The 20,117-nt window shown below is 48.5% G+C and overlaps 1 protein-coding gene across 1 annotated transcript in view; it reads right to left on the reverse strand.

Annotated features, from left to right (window-relative positions):
• The window catches only part of LOC114021339 (disintegrin and metalloproteinase domain-containing protein 20), a 183,772-nt gene that overhangs the window by 137,421 nt on the left and 26,234 nt on the right, over window positions 1-20,117 (reverse strand). The window contains exons 5-7 of the mRNA XM_043527312.1: window positions 19,561-19,667; window positions 18,818-19,025; window positions 13,080-13,151 (exon numbers count right to left, since the gene is read on the reverse strand). Coding sequence (XP_043383247.1) covers window positions 13,080-13,151; window positions 18,818-19,025; window positions 19,561-19,667 — 387 coding nt within the window. The remainder of the gene's footprint in view (window positions 1-13,079; window positions 13,152-18,817; window positions 19,026-19,560; window positions 19,668-20,117) is intronic.

Here is a 20,117-nt window from a genome sequence, read left to right on the forward strand (position 1 = left end):
GGAAGGCTGATATGGCTGCCAAGTGCACCTTGATGGAAGAAAGCATGAGGCCTTCGTGCTTTAGATGGAGCAGACAATCCAGGAAGAACTGCAGAGATGACCGGGTCGGGGAGATGCTTCGCTCCAACCCTCAGCAGGAAAACTGCTTCAACTTTGCCAGGTAAGTCGCTCGGGTGGAGGGCTTTCTGATTTCCAAGAGAACCTGCTGTACCTGACTAGAGCAGGCCTGTTCCTCTGGGTTGATCCACACAGCAGCCAAGCCATGAGGTGAAGAGAGGGAAGGTTTGGGTGCAGGAGCCGACCGTGAGCCTGTGAGATTAGGTCTGGGAAACTGGACAGTGGCCATGGAGCAGCCATGGCCAGATCCATGAGCGTGCCAAACCAGTGCTGGCGATGCCACACCGCGGCGATCATAATGACTCGAGCCTTGTCACTTTTGATTTTTGATAAGACCCTGATGATCAGCAGAATTGGTGGGAATGCGTACATCAGATCCCCCACCCATGACAGGAGAAAGGTATCTGAAAGGGCACCCCCGCCAAGGCCTTAGGCCTGGTCTACACTACAAGTTTAGGTTGAATTTAGCAGCATTATCTTGATTTAACCCTGCACCCATCCACATGATGAAGCCCTATTTTTCGACTTAGAGGGCTCTTAAAATCAATTTCTTTACTCCACCCCGACGAGTGATTAGCGCTGAAATCGGCCTTGCCGGGTCGAATTTGGGGTACTGTGGATGCAATTCGGTGGTATTGGCCTCCGGGAGCTATCCGCTCTGGACAGCGCTCTCAACTCAGATGCACTGGCCAGGTATACAGGAAAAGGCCTGCAAACTTTTGAATCTCATTTCCTGTTTGGCCAGCATGGCGAGCTCACCCGCACAGGTCACCATGCAGAGCTCATCATCACAGGAGACCATGCAGTCCCAGAATCACCGAAGAGCGCCAGCATGGAGCAAACGGGAGGTACAGGATCTGATTGCTGTATGGGGAGTCGAATCTGTGCTGGCACAACGCCGTTCGAAAAGAAGAAATGCCAAAATATTTGAAAAAATCTCCAGTGGCATGAAGGACAGAGGCTATAACAGGGACCTGCAGCAGTGCCGTTTGAAAATTAAGGTGCTCAGGCAAGCCTACCAAAAAACCAGAGAGGCAAACGGCCACTCCGGTTCAGAGCCCCAGACATGCTGCTTCTATGATGAGCTGCATGACATTCTAGGGGGTGCAGCCACCACTACCCCAACCCTGTGCTTTGACTCCATCGAAGGAGTGGGAGGCAACATGGAAGCGGGTTTTGGGGGCGAGGAAGATGATGATGATGAGGTTATAGATAGCTTGCAGCAAGGAAGCGGAGAAACCAGTTTCCCCAAGAGCCAGGATCTGTTTATCACTCTGGACCTGTTCCCAGTACCCCCCGAACCCACCCAAGGCAGGCTCCAGGACCCTGAAGGCAGAGAAGGGACCTCTGGTGAGTGTATCTTTGTAAATATTGTACATGGTTTAAAAGCAAGCGTGTTTAATGATTAATTTGCCCTGGCATTTGCGGCCAGCACAGCTACTGGAAAAGTCTGTTAATGTGTCTGGGGATGGAGCGGAAATCCTCCAGGGACATCTCCATAAAGCTCTCCTGGATGTACTCCCAAAGCCTTTGCAAAAGGTTTCTGGGGAGGGCAGCCTTATTCCGTCCTCCATGGTAGGACACTTTATCACGCCAGATCAGTAGCACGTAGTCGGGAATCATTGCAGAACACAGCATTGCAGCATACGGTCCGGGTGTTTATGGCATTCAAACAACATCCGTTCTTTATCTCTCTGTGTTACCCTCAGGAGAGTGATATCATTTCTGGTCACCTGGTTGAAATAGGGTGGTTTTACTAAGCAGACATTCAGAGGTGCCCATTCCTGCTGGGCTGTTTGCCTGTGGCTGAACAGAAATCTTCCCCGCTGTTAGCCAGGTGGTGGAGGGAGGGGTGAAGACATCATCTCAGAGAAATGTGTGTGTGTGTGGGGAGGGGGTGGATGGGTTTCTGCTGCACGTGAACCTAGAAACCGCAGCCCCTCCTTTTAAATGGCCAACCCAACGGCTACTTCGTATGGGAAATGAGGGCGCTGTGTTTGAAACCATTTCCACATGTTATGAAGGTTGAAAAAGCCAAAAGACTGTGGCTTAAAATGGCTGCCTGCAAGCTGAATTCTGTTGCCCGGCCCTGCGTGAGTGATCTCTCACACCAAACCGGCATACCTTCAATAAGAGGCAAAATGCAACCTTGTAATGAAAGCACATGTGCTATGTAATGTTAACAGCAAGGTTTACTGTGAAAGAGTGTACCCACTGTTCTATAAAATGTGTCCTTTTAACAACCCCTCTCCCTTTTTTTTCCTCCACCAGCTGCATATGTTTCTCCTTCCCAGAGCCTAGTGAAGATTAGAAGGCGAAAAAAACACACTCATGATTAAATGTTCTCTGACCTCATGCTGTCCTCCCACACTGACAGAGCACAGCAAAATACGTGGAAGCAGACAATCTCAGAGTGCAGGAAAACACAATATGACCACAAGGAGAGGTGGCGGGCTGAAGATGGTAGGTGGCGTCAGCTTGCTGAAAGAAGGCAGGAGTCAATGCTCAGGCTGCTGGAGGATCAAACTCATATGCTCCAGAGTATGGGTGAGCTGCAGGAAAGGCAGCAGGAGCACAGACCACCACTACAGCCCCTGTGTAACCAACCACCCTCCTCCCCAAGTTCCATAGCCTCCTCACCCAGACGCCCAAGAACGCGGTCGGGGGGGGCCTCCGGCTACCCAGCCACTCCATCCCAGAGGATTGCCCAAGCAACCGAAGGCTGGCATTCAATAAGTTTTAAAGTGCTGTGTGGCCTTGTCCTTCCCTCCTCCACCACTCCACCTGGTGCTTCCCTCCTCCACCACCCCTCCCGGGCTACCTTGGCAGTTATCCCCCTACTTGTGTGATGAATATATAAAGAATGCATGAATGTGAAGCAACAATGACTTTATTGCCTCTGCAAGCGGTGATCGAATGGGGGAGGGGAGGGTGCTTAGCTTACAGGAAAGTAGAGTGAACCCGGGGGGGGTGGGTTCCATCAAGGAGAAACAAACAGAACTTTCACACCATAGCCTGGCCAGTCATGAAACTGGTTTTCAAAGCTTCTCTGATGTGCACCGCACCCTCCTGTACTCTTCTAACCGCCCTGGTGTCTGGCTGCGCATAATCAGCAGCCAGGCAATTTGCCTCAACCTCCCACCCCACCATAAACACCTCCCCCTTACTCTCACAGATAGTGTGGAGCCCACAGCAAGCAGTAATAACAAAGGGAATATTGGTTTCGCTGAGGTCTAACCGAGTCAGCAAACTGCGCCAGCGCACTTTTAAATGCCCAAATGCACATTCTACCACCATTCTGCACTTGCTCAGCCTGTAGTTGAACAGCTCCTGACTACTGTCCAGGCTGCCTGTGTATGGCTTCATGAGCCATGGCATTAAGGGGTAGGCTGGGTCCCCAAGGACAACTATAGGCATTTCAACATCCCCAGTGGTTATTTTCTGGTCTGGAAAGTAAGTCCCTTCCTGCAGCTGTTGAAACAGACCAGAGTTCCTGAAGATACGAGTGTCATGTACCTTTCCCGGCCATCCCAAGTTGATGTTGGTGAAATGTCCCTTGTGATCCACCAGTGCTTGCAGCACCATTGAAAAGTACCCCTTTCAGTTTATGTACTCACTGCCTTGGGGCTCCAGTGCCAAGATAGGGATATAGGTTCTGTCTATAGCCCCACCACAGTTAGGGAATCCCATTGCAGCAAAGCCATCCACTATGACCTGCACATTTCCGAGGGTCACTACGCTTGATATCAGCAGATCTTTGATTGCATTGGCTACTTGCATCACAGCAGCCCCCACAGTAGATTTGCCCATTTCAAATTGATTCCCGACTGACCGGTAGCTGTTTGGCGTTGCAAGCTTCCACAGGGCTATCGCCACTGACTTCTCAACTGTGAGGGCTGCTCTCATCTTGGTATTCTTGTGCTTCAGGGCAGGGGAAAGCAAGTCACAAAGTTCCATGAAAGTGCCCTTATACATGCGAAAGTTTCGCAGCCACTGGGAATCGTCCCAGACCTGCAACACTATGCGGTCCCACCATTCTGTGCTTGTTTCCCAGGCCCAGAATCGGCGTTCCATGCCATGAACCTGTCCAACTGACACCATGATGTGCAAATTGCAGGGGCCCGTACTTTGTGAGACATCTATGTCCATGTCCTCATCACTCTCGTCACCGCACTGCAGTCACCGCCTCCTCGCCTGGTTTCGCTTTTCTTGCGGGTTATGGTTCTGCATATCCTGCTGGATAATGCGCGCAGTGTTTATAGTGCTCATAATTGCCGCAGTGATCTGAGCGGGCTCCATGTTCCCAGTGCTATGGCGTCTGCACTGAAAAAAGGCACGAAATGATTGTCTGCCGTTGCTCTGATGGAGGGAGGGGCGACTGACAACATGGCTTACAGGGTTGGCTTACAGGGAATTAAAATCAACAAAGGGGGTGGCTTTGCATCAAGGAGAAACAGAATGGCCCCCTCAAGGATAGAACTCAAAACCCTGGGTTTAGCAGGCCATTGATTTCACAGAGGAAGAGAGGAGAAAATGAATACAAAACAAATCTGGTCTATTTCTTGTTTTGATCCACTTCATCTATCTTTATACATCTTGCTGGCAGCAGACAGTGCAGTATGACTGCCGGCAGGACTGAATCGCCATGAGACAAAACTTAAAAGAGAAATGACCTGGCTGAGTCACTCCCATGTTTGCCCAGGCACCCCTGACCGACCTCACTGAGGTTGGCTAAAAGAGCATCCTGGAGTATGGCGACGATGGCTACCAGTCATACAGCACTGTCTGCTGCCAAAGGCAATGAGCTGCTGGTGTGTAGCAACGCAGTACCACGTCTGCCAGCACCCAGGAGACATATGGTGATGGTGAGCTGAGCGGGCTCAATCCTTGCCATGGTATGGCATCTGCACGGGTAACCCAGGAAGAAAGTTGCGAAACGATTGTCTGCCGTTGCTTTCACGGAGGGAGGGAGGGAAGGGGGAGCCTGACGATATGTACCCAGAACCACCCGCAACAATGTTTTTACCCCATCAGGCATTGGGATTTCTAGCCAGAATTCAAATGGGCGGTGGAAACTGCGGGAACTGTGGGATAGCTACCCACAGTGCAACGCTCCGGAAGTTGATGGTTGCCTCGGTACTGTGGATGCACTCTGCCGACTAAATGCCGATTAAATGCACTTAGAGCATTTGTGTGGGGACACACACAATCGACTGTATAAAAATGCTTTCTACAAAACCGACTTCTATAAATTTGACCTAATTTCATAGAGTAGACATAGCCTTAGAGAGAGCAGAACTGATGACACTTCCTGTTCTGTCTGGTGTCGAACAGGTCTAGTCAGGGAGCCCCCCACTTCTGGAAGAGCATACGGATGACCTCCAAGTGGAGCGACCACTCATGCTGAGAGAAAAAGGACCTGCTAAGGTGATCCGCCTGCGTGTTTTGGACGCCAGGGAGATGCGAAGCTTCCAGGTGGATCGCGTCCTGGATGCAAAGGTCCCACAGGCAGAGTGCTTCCTGACAGAGAGCTGGCAAGCGCACACCCCCCTTGCCTGTTGACATAGAGCATCGAGGCCATGTTGTCCATCAACACCTGCACTACTCGACTGAACAACTGTGGCAGGAAGACACCACAGGCTAGGTGGATGGCTCTGAGCTCCCTGACGTTTATATGTAATGACAGCTCCTCTAGAGATCATGGCCCCTGGGTCTGCAGCATACCGAGATGTGCTCCCCAACTGAGGTCGGAGGCATCCAACAACAGGGAGACTGTGGGCCATGGACTCTTGAATGGCACTCCTTCCAGCACCAACCTTGTGTCGGTCCATCACTGCAGAGAGGTAAGTACCTTCGGTAGGATTGTGATGATCTTGTCCAGGTAATCCATGGACAGGGAATAGACTGTCGCTAGCCACAACTGAAGGGGCCGCAGTCTGAGCCTCACATGGCGGATGACGTAAGTGCACGCTGCCATGTGACCCTATAGTCCAAGGCAGACCCGGATCGTGGTGAGTGGATGTATGGAGACGCTGGCAATGAGATCTGACATTGTCTGGAATCTGTTCTGCAGCAGAAATGCCCTGTCTTGCATAGAGTTGAGTACCACTCCAATAAATTCTATCCTTTGGACTGGGATTAATGTTCATTTTTGCCTGTTTATCAACAGGCCTAGGGTGTGGCACATGGCTTGCAGCACTTTGACACTGCACTGGACCTGGGTCCTGGAGTGGCCCTTGATGAGGCAGTCATCGAGGTACAGGTAAATCTGCATACCTCGACGTCTGAGGTAAGCCACTAACACCAACCTGCACTTGGTAAACACGCTCAGGGCTGTTGCTAGGCCGGAAGGGAGCACTGCAAACTGTTAGTGGGTGGTTCCCACCATGAGGCGCAGGAAACATCTGTGTCCATGGAATATCGATACATGGAAATAAGCATCCTTCAAATCGAGGGTGGTGTACCAGTCTCCCAGATCCAGGGAAGGGATGATGGAGGCCAGGGAGACATGCTTGTTGAGGTCTTGCAGGTCTTAGACCCCCCCCCTTTGCCTTTGGGATTAAAAATTACAGAAGTAAAACCCCTTGCCCCTGAAATTTAGGGTGACTTCCTCCACAGTTCCCACCTGCAGAAGGCCCTGCACCTCCTGAGCAAACAGTCTCTCATGAGAGGGGTCCCCAAAGAGGGAAGGGGAGAGGGAGTTAGAGGTAGGGTATTCGTAACTCTTAACAGGCACAGAGTATTTATGTTCTGCCCACTTGTACATGGGGGACAGTGACAAAGGCGTCTGCCACAAAGTCTTCGTAATTTTTGCCACTCCCTTGTGCACAGGCAATGCCACCCTGGCAGAGGCTGCCAAACTTAGCACACTGAAGAGGGAGTCTGAGGGTTTCACCAACACCTCAGTTTCAAGCCCCAGGTTTGAGGCGACCCTCTTTAAAAGCTCTTGATGAGCCCTGGCGTCATCCTTCTGGGTGAGAGGGTCCCGTAATCACCTCATCAGGTGAGGATAAAGAGGAGGCGGGTACCGGCAGGTCTGCCACCTCTGTCGCCTCCTCCATGGGCACCTCTGCTGCGGCCAGGTGACCCTGAGGGGTCCGCTCTAGGGTCACATCTAGGGTGGTAGACCATCGCCGACTGCTTGTCCAATGCCCCCGAAGCCAACCTATGCCCCTATGAGGGCTGTGGAAACCCTCAGGGATTCCAGAGGTGCCGGAAGCAGGCCACTAGCCCTGAGGCCATGCTGCACTGGGAGGTGCTGTGGCAAAAGCCAGTGCTCCCGATGGGTGGCCCTGACCCACTGGCAGGGAATCCTCCTTGCTGTCAGAGCCCAAGGAGGAAGGTCCACATCTGGGGGACCAGGACGGTGCCAAGGCCGTCTGCTACCCCAGTCCTGTCGGTGCCGAACCCGGAGCTCTGCTGAGGATCTGCACTTGGGCGATGACCCTCGGTGCCGCGATCCCATTGATTGGTGGTGCTTTTCAGTGGGTTGGCGATGGTAACCTGGCGATCTACACCTGACGCTTAGCAAGCAGTCCATCAAGCGGAAGAGGGAATGGTAGGACTTAGGCCGTTGCACCAGGGATCGTGGGCGCACCCGCAGAGAACCATACTGGTGTTCCGGCAACTTGTAATGGCCCCTGGACCAGCAGCTCAAATTGCCAGAGCAGTGCTGTACACTGGGAGAGCAGCTCGGGCATCATTGGAACCGGGGCCACGAGGACAGGTGCTGCACCTCTGTTGGTCTGCGCTGTTCCCCTGGCGATCGCCTCCTCGAGACAGAGGAGCACTGCCTGGAGTCTGAGGACTGACGGCGGGGGCAACAAGGGTGATGTCGTGGTGGGAGTCTGCTATAGACCACCGATTCAGGGGGATGAGCTGGAGGAGGCTTTCTTCCGGCAACTCGCGGAAAACTAGATCGCAGGCCCTGGTTCTCATGGGAGACTTCAATCACCCTGATATCTGCTGGAAGAGCAATACAGTGGTGCACAGACAATCCAGGAAGTTTTGGGAAAGTGTAGGGGACAATTTCCTGGTGCAAGTGCTGGAGGAACCAACTAGGGGCAGAGCTCTTCTTGACCTGCTGCTCATAAACTGGGAAGAATTAGTAGGGGAAGCAAAAGTGGATGGGAACCTGGGAGGCAGTCACCATGAGATGGTCGAGTTTAGGATCCTGACACAGCGAAGAAAGGAAAGCAGCATAATACAGACCCTGGACTTCAGAAAAGCAGACTTTGACAACCTCAGGGATCTGATGGGCAGGATCCCCTGGAGAATAACATGAGGGGGAAAGGAGTCCAGGAGAGCTGGCTGTATTTTAAAGAATCCTTATTGAGGTTACAGGGACAAACCATCCCAATGTGTAGAAAGAATAGTAACTATGGCAGGCGACCAGGTTGGCTTAACAGTGAAATCCTTGCTGATCTTAAACACAAAAAGAAGCTTACAAGAAGTGGAAGATTGGACAAATGACCAGGGAAGAGTATAAAAATATTGCTCGGGCATGCAGGAGTGAAATCAGGAAGGCCAAATCACACCTGGAGGTGCAGCTAGCAAGAGATGTTAAGAGTAACAAAAAGGGTTTCTTCGGGTATGTTAGCAACAAGAAGAAAGTCAAGGAAAGTGTGGGCCCCTTACTGAATGAGGGAGGTAACCTAGTGACAGAGGATGTGGAAAAAGCTAATGTACTCAATGCTTTTTTTGCCTCTGTCTTTAGAAACAAGTCAGCTCCCAGGCTGCTGCACTGGGCAGCACAGCATTAGGAGGAGGTGACCAGCCCTCTGTGAAGAAAGAAGTGGTTCAGGACTATTTAGAAAAGCTGGACGAGCACAAATCCATAGGAGAGTGCTAAAGGAATTGGCGGATGTGATTGAAGAGCCATTGGCCATTATCTTTGAAAACTCATGACGATCTGGGGAGGTCCCGGAGGGCTGGAAAAAGGCTAATGTAGTGCCCATCTTTAAAAAAGGGAAGAAGGAGGATCCTGGGAACTACAGGCCAGTCAGCCTCACCTCAGTCCCTGGAAAAATCATGGAGCAGATCCTCAAGGAATCAATTCTGAAGCACTTAGAGGAGAGGAAAGTGATCAGGAACAGTCAGCATAGATTCATCAAGGGCAAGTCATGCCTGACTAATTTAATTGCCTTCTATGATGAGATAACTGGTTTTGTGGATGAGGGGAAAGCAGTGGAAGTCTTGTTCCTTGACTTTAGCAGAGCTTTTGACACGGTCTCCCACAGTATTCTTGCCAGCAAGTTAAAGAAGTATGGGCTGGATGAATGGACGATAAGGTGGATAGAAAGCTGGCTAGATTGTCGGGCTCAACAGGTAGCTATCAATGGCTCCATGTCTAGTTTGCAGCCGGTATCAAACGGAGTGCCCCAAGGGTCAGTCCTGGGGCCGGTTTTGTTCAATATCTTCATTAATGATCTGGAGGATGGTGTGGATTGCACCCTCAGCAAGTTTGCAGATGACACTAAACTGGGAGGAGAGGATATACGCTGGAGGGTAGGGATAGGATACAGAGGGACCTCAACAAATTAGAGGATTGGGCCAAAAGAAATCTGATGAGGTTCAACAAGGACAAGTGCAGATTCCTGCACTTAGGACGGAAGAATCCCATGCACCGCTACAGACTAGGGACCAAATGGCTAGGCAGCAGTTCTGCAGAAAAGGACCTAGGGGTTACAGTGGACGAGAAGCTGGATATGAGTCAACAGTGTGCCCTTGTTGCCAAGAAGGCCAATGGCATTTTGGGATGTATAAGTAGGAGCACTGCCAGCAGATGGAAGGACATGATCGTTCCCCTCTATTCGACATTGGTGAGGCCTCATCTGGAGTACTGTGTCCAGTTTTGGGCCCCACACTACAAGAAGGATGTGGAAAAATTGGAAAACATCCAGCGGAGGGCAACAAAAATGATTAGGGGACTGGAACACATGACTTATGAGGAGAGGCTGAGGGAACTGGGATTGTTTAGTCTGCGGAAGAGAAGAATGAGGGGGGATTTGATAGTAGCCTTCAACTACCTGAAGGGGGGGTTCCAAAGAGGATGGATCTAAACTGTTCTCAGTGGTAGCAGATGACAGAACAAGGAGTAATGGTCTCAAGTTGCAGTGGGGGAGGTTTACGTTGGATATTAGGGCAAACTTTTTCACTAGGAGGGTGGTGAAGCACTGGAATGTGTTCCCTAGGGAGGTGGTGGAATCTCCTTCTTCAGAGGTTTTTAAGGTCAGGCTTGACAAAGCCCTGGCTGGGATGATTTAGTTGTGGATTGGTCCTGCTTTGAGCAGGGGATTGGACTAGATGACCTCCTGAGGTCCCTTCCAACGCTGATATTCTATGATTCTATGACTCTGATGAGTGGACTGACCCATAACTGGGGCGTGGTGGTTCTGTGCAGGCGAGCACTGGGGGGACACTTCCTGTGGTGAGGAGCAGTGCCGCACTGATGGGGACCGTTGGAAGGGTCCCAAGGCAGGTTTTCCCCTGGAACGGGAAACTTCTGTGGCCAGCATGGGTGACACTGGTAGGGACAGAATGTCCTTTGAGACCTGAAAGGCCTCCGGTGTGGACGACACTGCCAGATGCCAAATGCTTCTGCTGCTTCCCGGGGTGGTGGGTGAGTCCTGGAGTGGGCTAGTTCACTTAGCAGGAGCTGGGGACCGACCTCCATCCGGAGGTGAAGAGCTGCCCCTCACAGGTCTTTGCTCTCTTCCGGCCCTCTCCTTCCCTGTATGGGACACAGGAGAATGTCCCCTCCTGGCCCTTCTTTGCTTTCTAGCTGGTACCGGGGAGGGGAATCAACGCCGGTCCAAAGTTGTCGCCGGTGGTGTGCTCCGCACAGAGACCATGGGGCTAGGAGCACAGTCTGATCTGGATGGCTCTGGTGCCGGTGTAAGTGCCAACTCCATAATGTCCCACTCCTTTTTGGTCCAAGGTTTAAAGCTTTTACAAATACAATACTTGTTGCTAACATGGGTTTCCCCTAAGCACTTCAAACAAATACTGTGGGGGTCACTGACTGGCATAGGTTTTCTGCAAGTCACAGGGTTTGAAGCCCAAGGACCGGGGCATGCCGTGTCCCAAGGCTGAGTTCCATCAGGGACTACAAACTAACGCTAAACTACACTAAGGGAACTAAAAACTCTCAACTTTTCAACAACTATATACAGCAAAGTTCACAATGAGCAGTTGAGGGAAGTAAGTTTGCCAAGGCAAGTAAACGTTCCAGCACTGACAATGGCAGTAAGAAGGAACTGAGAGTGGGTGGAGCTGGCAGTGTCCCTTATGCCTCGGCATACACATGACATTCCAGAGGGTGCCAGAGCCGGTCCCCTACGGATACCACTGAGGGAAAAACTTCCAGCACCGGTGCATATGGCAAGCACACACACCTACAATGGAATAGACATGAACAAGCACTCGAAGAAGAATGTTAAATAGCATAGGGACAAGAACTGATCCCTGCAGGACCCCACTATAAACACACCCACTCAATAATGATTTCCTGTTACAATTACATTTTAAGAACTACAAGGAGTCCGGTGGCACCTTAAAGACTAACAGATTTATTTGGGCATAAGCTTTCATGGGTAAAAATGCATCTGAAGAGGTGTTTTTTTACCCACGAAAACTTATGCCCAAATAAATCTGTTAGTCTTTAAGGTGCCACCAGACCCCTTCTTGTTTTTGTGGATACAGACTAACATGGCTACACCCTGATATTTTGAGAACAAACCATTTAGCCAACTTTTAATCCTTTTAATGTGTGCCATGTTAAGTTTATATCATTCTAGTTTTTTAACTGAAATGTTGTGCAGTATCAAGACAAGTGCCTTAAATAAGTCTATTTCATGAACACTATTACTTTATCAGCCCAACTTATCTCATAAAAAAAGAGAACAGCTTAGTTTAACAGAATCTATTCTCCATAAACCTATGTTAATTAGCATTAATTATATTACCCTCCTCTAACTCTTTATTAATCTAGTCCTGTATCAGTCAGTCCACTATGTTCCCCGGGATCAATGTCAGTCTGACAGGCCTATAATTAAAGATAAGATTTGCTCACAGATATTCTTAGTAAAAGTCACAGACAGGTCATGGGCAAAAAGGAAAAATTCACAGAAGCTGTGACCTGTCTGTGACTTTTACGAAAAATATCTGTAACAAAATGGGGATCTGTTGGTCTCCACACTGCCTGAAGTGGGGCAGCTGGGAGCTGGGGGGGGTGCCCCTCCGCCTGGCCATGGCGGCAGCAGGGAGCTTGGGGGTTCTCCCACTGTCCCCGGAAACTGGGAGCTCTGGGGTTTCCCCTCGCGACTTGGAGTTCCGGGGGCCACCAGAGGTGGCAGGGGTGCCTCGAAGGTCCTTGCCCCTGTAGGTGGCGGGGAACCCTGCACTCCCGGCCTCCACTGGCGGCGAGGAATGCTGCAGCTCCCAGCCTCTGCAGGTGTTGGGGGACCCTGCAGCTCCTGACAACCGAAGTGTGAAGTCATGGAGGTCACTGGAAGTCACAAATTTGTGACTTCTGTGACCTCCGTCACTAAATCAAAGCCTTACCTATAATTAACTGGGTCATCCCACTTACCCTTTATAGTATTGGCACAACATAAATGTCTTCCATTCTTCTGGAATTTCCCCAGTGTTCTCAGACTCATTGAAAATCAGCATCAGTGTTTCAGCAAATTCATCAGCCATCTCTCTTAAAACTGTTTGACGCAAGTTATTTGGACCTGCTGATTTTACAATGCCCAACTTTCATCAACTAAAGGGCATATCTATATTTCTAACCAATGACTAAGGAGAATAATTCACATCCTAATCTATACATCAAACTTCAGTGTTTCATATATATATATATTTTTACTGGGAGATTTAAGAGCAGAAGGATCACTACTAAAATAGTTTGTAAGTCTGACATTATAATTAGAACAAAACACTATCATTTGAATACTTACCTTTGCTTTGTCTGCAACAAAATAACACTCTAAATATCTGGTAGATGTGTACAAAGTGTTTAGTTCACTTTTCTGGAAGTAAAGACACAAAGCATGGTTATGTAGAGTAAATTGAGGCGTTTAAATGCATGTAGAATCATAGAAATACAACCCTGAATCATACTCTCCTGTATTATGTCACTCACCCAAGGGGAAAATCTTACAGAATTATAATTCTTTGATAGGATAACAAGCCTTTAGGATAGGGGGAAGTGGTAGATGTTGTATAGCTTGACTTTAGTAAGGCTTTTGATACTGCTTCATATGGCCTTCTCTTAAACAAACTAGGGAAATGCAACCTAAATGGAGCTACTATAAGGTACTGCATAACTGGTGGGAAAACCATTTCCAGAGAGTAGTTATCAGTGATTCACAGTTTAGATAATGGCATAGAGAGTACACTTATAAAATTTGTGGACGATACCAAGCTGCAATGGGTTGCAAGTTCTTTCGAGGCTAGGATTAAAATTCAGAATGATCTGGAGAAATGGTCTGCAGGAAACAGGATGAAATTCAATAAGGACAAATGCGAAGTACTCCATTTAGGAAAGCACCATCAGTTGTACACATACAAAATGGGAAATAAGTGCCTAGAAAGGAGTACTACAGAAGGGACCTGGAAGTTGTGACAGGATCTCCAGGGTGCAGCCTGGGACCATGGGACCGCTGTGCTCCCTGAACTCTCTCCAGCCTGGGCTGTCTCTCACAATGCCTTGCTAATGATCAGCAGCAAACCCCTCCAGGTGCTGTTATCACTCAGCACAACCGCATGTGGAGCCCAACACCCAGCTAGATTGCAGGAATACTCCCAGAGCCACTCATGAATCACACAGAGAAAGGCACCAGCCCAATTCCGCCCCACAGCTCCCAGCACTGTACCTCAGGAATATACCGTCTTGCACTGCTCAAGATGAGCAATACAGATTTATTAATTGGTTCACTACTTCTTCCATGCAAAGTGGATATACACCAGCCTTTGCAAAACCTAAGCAGATTTCCCACACACTTTATACAAAGTCACTGATAAAGATAAACACTAAAACAAATGTATTGACTACAAAAGATAGATTTTAAGTGATAGGCAAAAAGTCAGAGTTAGTTACCAAAATAAAATAAAATCTAAGCACACAGTCTAAACTCTCAACCCTATTAGACTGGGCAACATCTAGATTAAGCAGTTTTTCTCACCCCACTGGATATTTCAGTCCATAGTACACAGATTTCACCTTGAAATCTGGGTCAGTCCCCTGAGTTGGAGTCTTCGGAGTGTCCTTGTTGCTTTCAGCATAGGTAGGTGCAGGAGAAAGGCCAAGCATGGACCCACTGTGTTCAGTTTTATATCCTCAGTCCATGTGCTTGGAAAACAGAAATCCAGGCATGTCTGGGTGGGCATTGCTGAGTCTCCAGGCAAAGTTGAGCAATTCCCCTGGTGTGGCCCCATGCAGGTGAGTCATTGCATTGTAGCTCCCCTGCTGGACAGCGGTTGTTGATGGGTTGTTTGACACCCCACTTGGATTTTGATTACTTTCCTTGCTGTTGCCTCTGGGGAGCTACTATCTGGCTGATTCCCCAACTTACAGCATGTTTTAGTGACCACCATACAACACAATTCTCATAACTCCATATGCATTAATGATATACGTATATGGATAGAGAAATGACTTTCAGCAGGTCACATGGCATGCTTTATATGCAATATCACAGTTATATACAAATGAAGAATATGGGGGTTACAAGATGCTCCCCCAAGGTATAGAATGTCACAGGGTTCATAGTGGATCACAAGCTAAATGTCAATATGAGTGTAACACTGTTGCAAAAAAAGAAAACATCATTCTGGAATTTATTAGCAGGAGTATTGTAAGCAAGACGTTAGAAATAATTCTTCCACTCTACTCCAAGCTGATAAGACCTCAACTGGAGTATTGTGTCCAGCTTTGGGTGCCACACTTCAGGAAAGATGTGGACTGTCACAGGGAAACTGCGTCCCATCCCATCTTGTGGTGGGGTGAGGGTAATTATTTCACAACGGCTGCGTCTACCCAATCACCCCAGTCTTGGGGTAGCATGGTATAGGGGTAAAAATCAATATGGTCACCCTTTCTCTCAGGGTTACGTGGCCCAGTAGCCAGAGACAGTGTGACAGCCCTCTCCCACAGGGCTGTGGGACCTAACCAAGTCAGTATGGCTAGCCGGTTCAGCCGGGGTGTATGGCCAGCAACAGTATGACCTTCTGGTTCAGGAGGGCTGTGTGGCCTAGCAGCCAGAGTCAGTAGGGCTGCCCCCTCTGAAAGCTGCATGGCCCAATGACCAGAGTTGGTACACCTGCCCACTTCAGTAGGGCTGTGTGGCGACAGTGGCCGGTCAGGGGAGTAGGCCACCACCTAGGGGTGGCGACCGGGTAGGGGGACCCAAGTCCTCCCTGCTCCACTGGGTCTCAGCTCAGGGCCCTGTCAGTGGCAAGTATTCTCGCCACTGGGTCAGTGGCAAATCCGCCCAAAATATACTGACACCACTTGTCACAATGACTAGTCCCCCTGAGCTACTTCTTATCCTGTCCCTGGCACAGTGGTCCTGGCATCTCTGGGGTCTCTGGACACTTTGGTCTATGTGGATCGGTCACTCCTTGGGTGTCCTCCTGGGTCTCGGTTTCTCTGGCTTCTGCTATCTTGGGCTTCAGCTGCTCCCGGATTGGAGCTTGCAGTGTGTGTCCTCCCTCTTGGTTAGTCAGCCCTGAATGGGCTGAGCTGCTCCCTTTTATACCTATTCCCCAGCCAGACCATGTCCAGCAGGGCCGAGGGGCATGGCCTCGTCAGCCCAGAGAGTAGAGTTAACCCTTGCAGTACCAGTGCAGGGCAAGCGCACCCCGTCACATGAACAAACTGGAGAAAGTCCACAGAAGAGCAACAAAAGTTATTACATGTCTAGAAAACATTACCTATGAGGGAAGATTGGAAAAGATGGGTTTATTTAGTCTGGAGAAAAGAAGACTGATGGGACATAAAAGGTTGTTACAAGGAGGAGGGAGAAAAATTGTTCTCTTTAACCTCCGAGGATAGGACAAGAAGCAACAGGCTTAAATTTCAGCAAGGACAGTTTATGTTAGACATTAGGAAAAAACTTCCTAACTGTCAGGGTGGTTAAGTACTGGAATAAACTTCCTAGGGAGGTTGTGGAATGTCCATCATTGGAGATTTTTAAGAGCAGGTTAGACAACACCTGTCAGGGATGGTCGAGATAATACATAGTCCTGCCATGAGTTCAGGGGACTGGACTAGATGACCTCTTAAGGTCCCTGTCAGTCCTACAATTCTATAATACTATGATTCTGCAAAATACCATTTTCTTGGCACCAACACTATAAATTGGAAAAGAATTGCATGAAGCTAATTGACAGCAATGGGTAAGTGCTACTATAAAATATAATAATTTTTCTTTGCTAATAGGTTTCTTTAGAGCAGTGGTTCTTCATGTTCTTCCACTGGGAAACCAAAACTACCTGCAGTTGCTTGGTGTAACCCACCAAATCCCACAATCCTTAATGCAGAAAAGGACTGAAGTACAAATAAGACGTTAGTTTTTTATGTCCTAAAACTGGGTGAAGGTTGGATGTGGTGCTGGTGGGTCAGCATTCCTGTCTGGCCTGAGGGTCCCCCACCAGGACCCTCGGTCTTGCCCTGTCACATAAGCACCTCATTCTTGGGTTTGGGTCAGCCTCTGTTGACCATGGGATTTTTGGCCCACTGCTGCTGGAGTGGAACAAAACCATCCAAACCATCTCCAGTCTTGACCCAATATTGCTAGGTGGACCAGAGTGGTCGCTAAGCTGACTTGGCAAGTCTCAGTGTGGCTCTGTACTTCCAGTTGCACTTTTCTCACGGGGTAGGGCAGCACATCCCTATGGATGTACTGGAGGTAGATAGTGGGGCCCCACCATGTAGGGGGACTCCAGAACGCTAGTCCACATGATGGTCTGGCTACATCCAGAGTCCATCACGCCCATACTTTGGTGCCATTGACCCATACTGACAGCAGCATCTTTTAGTTGGGCCCTGTTTCCAGGCTCCGGTGACTGCCGTCCATGCCTACCCATAATTGGAGTCCACAAACAGGCACTCCCACCTGAAATGCCCCTGCTATCCACATTCAAAGCATGTGCCCTTTGGGTCATTGTTGGCTGGCCCGCCTCTGGTGCAGTGGGTCCTCCTGATGGGGCATATCCCCCTCTTTGGGGGCCCTGGTCCCCCCTCCATTCTGCCTCTGCATTTAGGCCTCTCCCTGCAGCCAGGGGCACCTCCTATGATAACAGTTGATTTAGCTGTTCTCAACTTTCCTTCCGAGCCCGGCCCCTTTTAGAGGTCAGAATCTTCCTTTCAGGGGCACTGCCCTTGGTGTCAGTGAGGCTGGCCCCTCAGCAGACATGTAGTTCTCTATTAGGGTCACGGCCTCTGCCAGGGTTGACGGTGGATAGTGCTCCACCACTCCTTTGCCATGACTGGGAGAATACGGACGAACTGTTTTAACACACGAATTTCCACCACCTGCACTATGCCTGTTTTTCTGGGTCTAACCAATGCCCAGTGTCCTTGAGACACTGGGCCACCACACAGGGCCAGGTATCTCTCTTTAATAAACCTCCAGTGGAACATATCAGGGTTGATACCTAAGTAGTCAAGTATGGCTGCTTTTACCTGGTGTTGTCTAGTGCTTCAGTGGGGTCCAACCTCCAGCAGACAATTGCACAGGGTTGGTGAAGTATGGCGCTATCAGGGTGGCCCAATGTTCTGGTAACCAAAGTGCCACGGTGGCCACCCACTCAAATGTGATCAGTAAGGCTTCGGAGTCATCTCCAGGGCCCATTTTCATGAGCCAGATGAGCAGCTCAATGGGGAGAGCATCTCCTATAGGCCCAGGAGCTGTGATGTGGATGCCCCCTTGGGCTATAATAGCATCACCACCTGCTGGATCAGGTGTTCTTGTTTTGTCTGGTGCTGGGCCGTTGTCCTTGCTGTTGGTAGTTCTCCAAAATCCATTTCAGCAGCTTTCCTATATCCATGGCCTCTTCAAGGTCATTCAATCAGTGCTCCAGTGGTCCTTTTAACAGGACTTGGGTGTTGCCAATGTTCTCCACCACATATAGGAGGTGGTGGGTTTGGGTCCAATTCCAGTAACATCCTCTGGTGGCAGTACTCTGAGTTATGTCACCCAGCAGCAAGCATCAATGGCTGGGAGTAAGGGAACCGAGGCCCTCTCTGCTTCACCAGGTTCCAACCCAGAGCCCAATTAAGCAGCAATTTGAAAATGTGCAGCCTATGGGATGGATGCATCTACGTCTCCTCCCTGGGCCACTTCCTACTCTGGATTCTGTTCCTCTGCTGGTGTCACTGGTTTGCCTTTGAGTCCCTTCTGGAGTTCTCTCTGTCCATACTCCAAAGGGTCTTCCTCTCGCACTCACAGCTCAGTATGTTCCACCTGGGGGTGGTCAATTATTTTTTATCAATGTCCTGATTTCTTGGTCAAGCTATAGTCAAGATCCAGACTCCAGAGAAAATAATAAAAAATCCAATAATAATAAATAAAAAGATTTTGGCATCCATTCAAAAGCACCTGGCAGTCTGGATTTGGCCCTCGGTCTGCCTATTGACTACCCCTGCACATAATACCAATTTACTTTATGTGAACGCATATAAAACACTTACATCTACTACAAGCTGTCTCTCCATCTGAACCTTAGATATTTGATGGTCTCTGCCTTTAGCTGTTTGATCTTCGATATCTTCATCAGTTACTCCACATCGACCAGGTGAGTCTTCATCAGCTGCCATTCGATAAATAACGTGTTGAAATGTAGAGGAAGATTTAACAGGTTCAATTTCATAGTTTAAATCGTAAATCTTCAAATGTCCCCTGAGAATTGCAAAATTGAAGTGTGATTTAGAGATTTGGAAAAATTGAAAAATTCTACAAAAATATTAGAGCTGGTCCAGAATTTTCCATCTGAATTATTTTTGATACATAATGCAGTTTTTGTAGAACTTTAATAGAAACTTCCTCCCTTCCCTTCTAAAAGGAAAGTGCTATCGAGGGAAAAACATTTCCAATTTACAATTGAGTATCAGTGTTCTTGGTAACACTGCCACCTTTGGGAGGCACAATTAGAAGCCAGAAGGCCCCCAAATGGCCACAGATCAGTCATCACTGCACTACATACTGTTTTACAATCTATAAAATAGAATAAAAAAATAAGATTATAAATTTCTGATTCTAGCCCTATGCAGTGGCAGCAAATGACCCTTAACATGGTCATTAGCATGAAATCTGCATTAGGAAAAAGTAAAAGGGCACTAAACTAGTTATTCTGTTATGTTAAATCTACTTTCCCATTTCAGAAGAAGAAAATTCATAATGTTTGCAATCTAGCATACTGAGGAGTTTACATTACCAGAGTCCAGAGCAGGTGCTGAGAACTGCAACAGATTCTGGGACATCCTCCACATACCCAGAGTAGTAGCAATTGTCCTGCATGGTCCAAAAAAAAGTTTTCCTTTTCTATCATTAATTTTAGTCAAATAGAATAGCAAATTCTAGTTACACTAAATTAAATATACACAATGCAATGGCTAATTTTTTTGCATCTGATTTCAAAATGTGGTTCTAATATGAAAAATGACTGTATAAATGCTACCTTTTCACTCAGCAGATCTGTTCTCCTGTGTACTCAGATCTGCTGACTTTGGTGTCAAAACCAAGTTTTGTTGCTTTACACTCATGTTAACAGTGCAGAGATAATGCAGCTGAAACTGAGTGAGCTTCAAAGAGAGGTTCTCAAATATTAAACCTTTCACACAATGAATTCCTAATACTTACTATTCACGCTTCTGCTACCTTATTACATCTTCAACGAGCTGTTGATAGTAACAGAAAAGGAGGCCTATTGGAAATGACATGAATGTTTCCAAAGGAATCATGTCCAAGGAAGGTAAAGGAAGAGGGATAAAT

Source organism: Chelonia mydas, chromosome 1, assembly GCF_015237465.2.
Source record: "Chelonia mydas isolate rCheMyd1 chromosome 1, rCheMyd1.pri.v2, whole genome shotgun sequence".
NCBI lineage: Eukaryota > Metazoa > Chordata > Testudines > Cheloniidae > Chelonia > Chelonia mydas.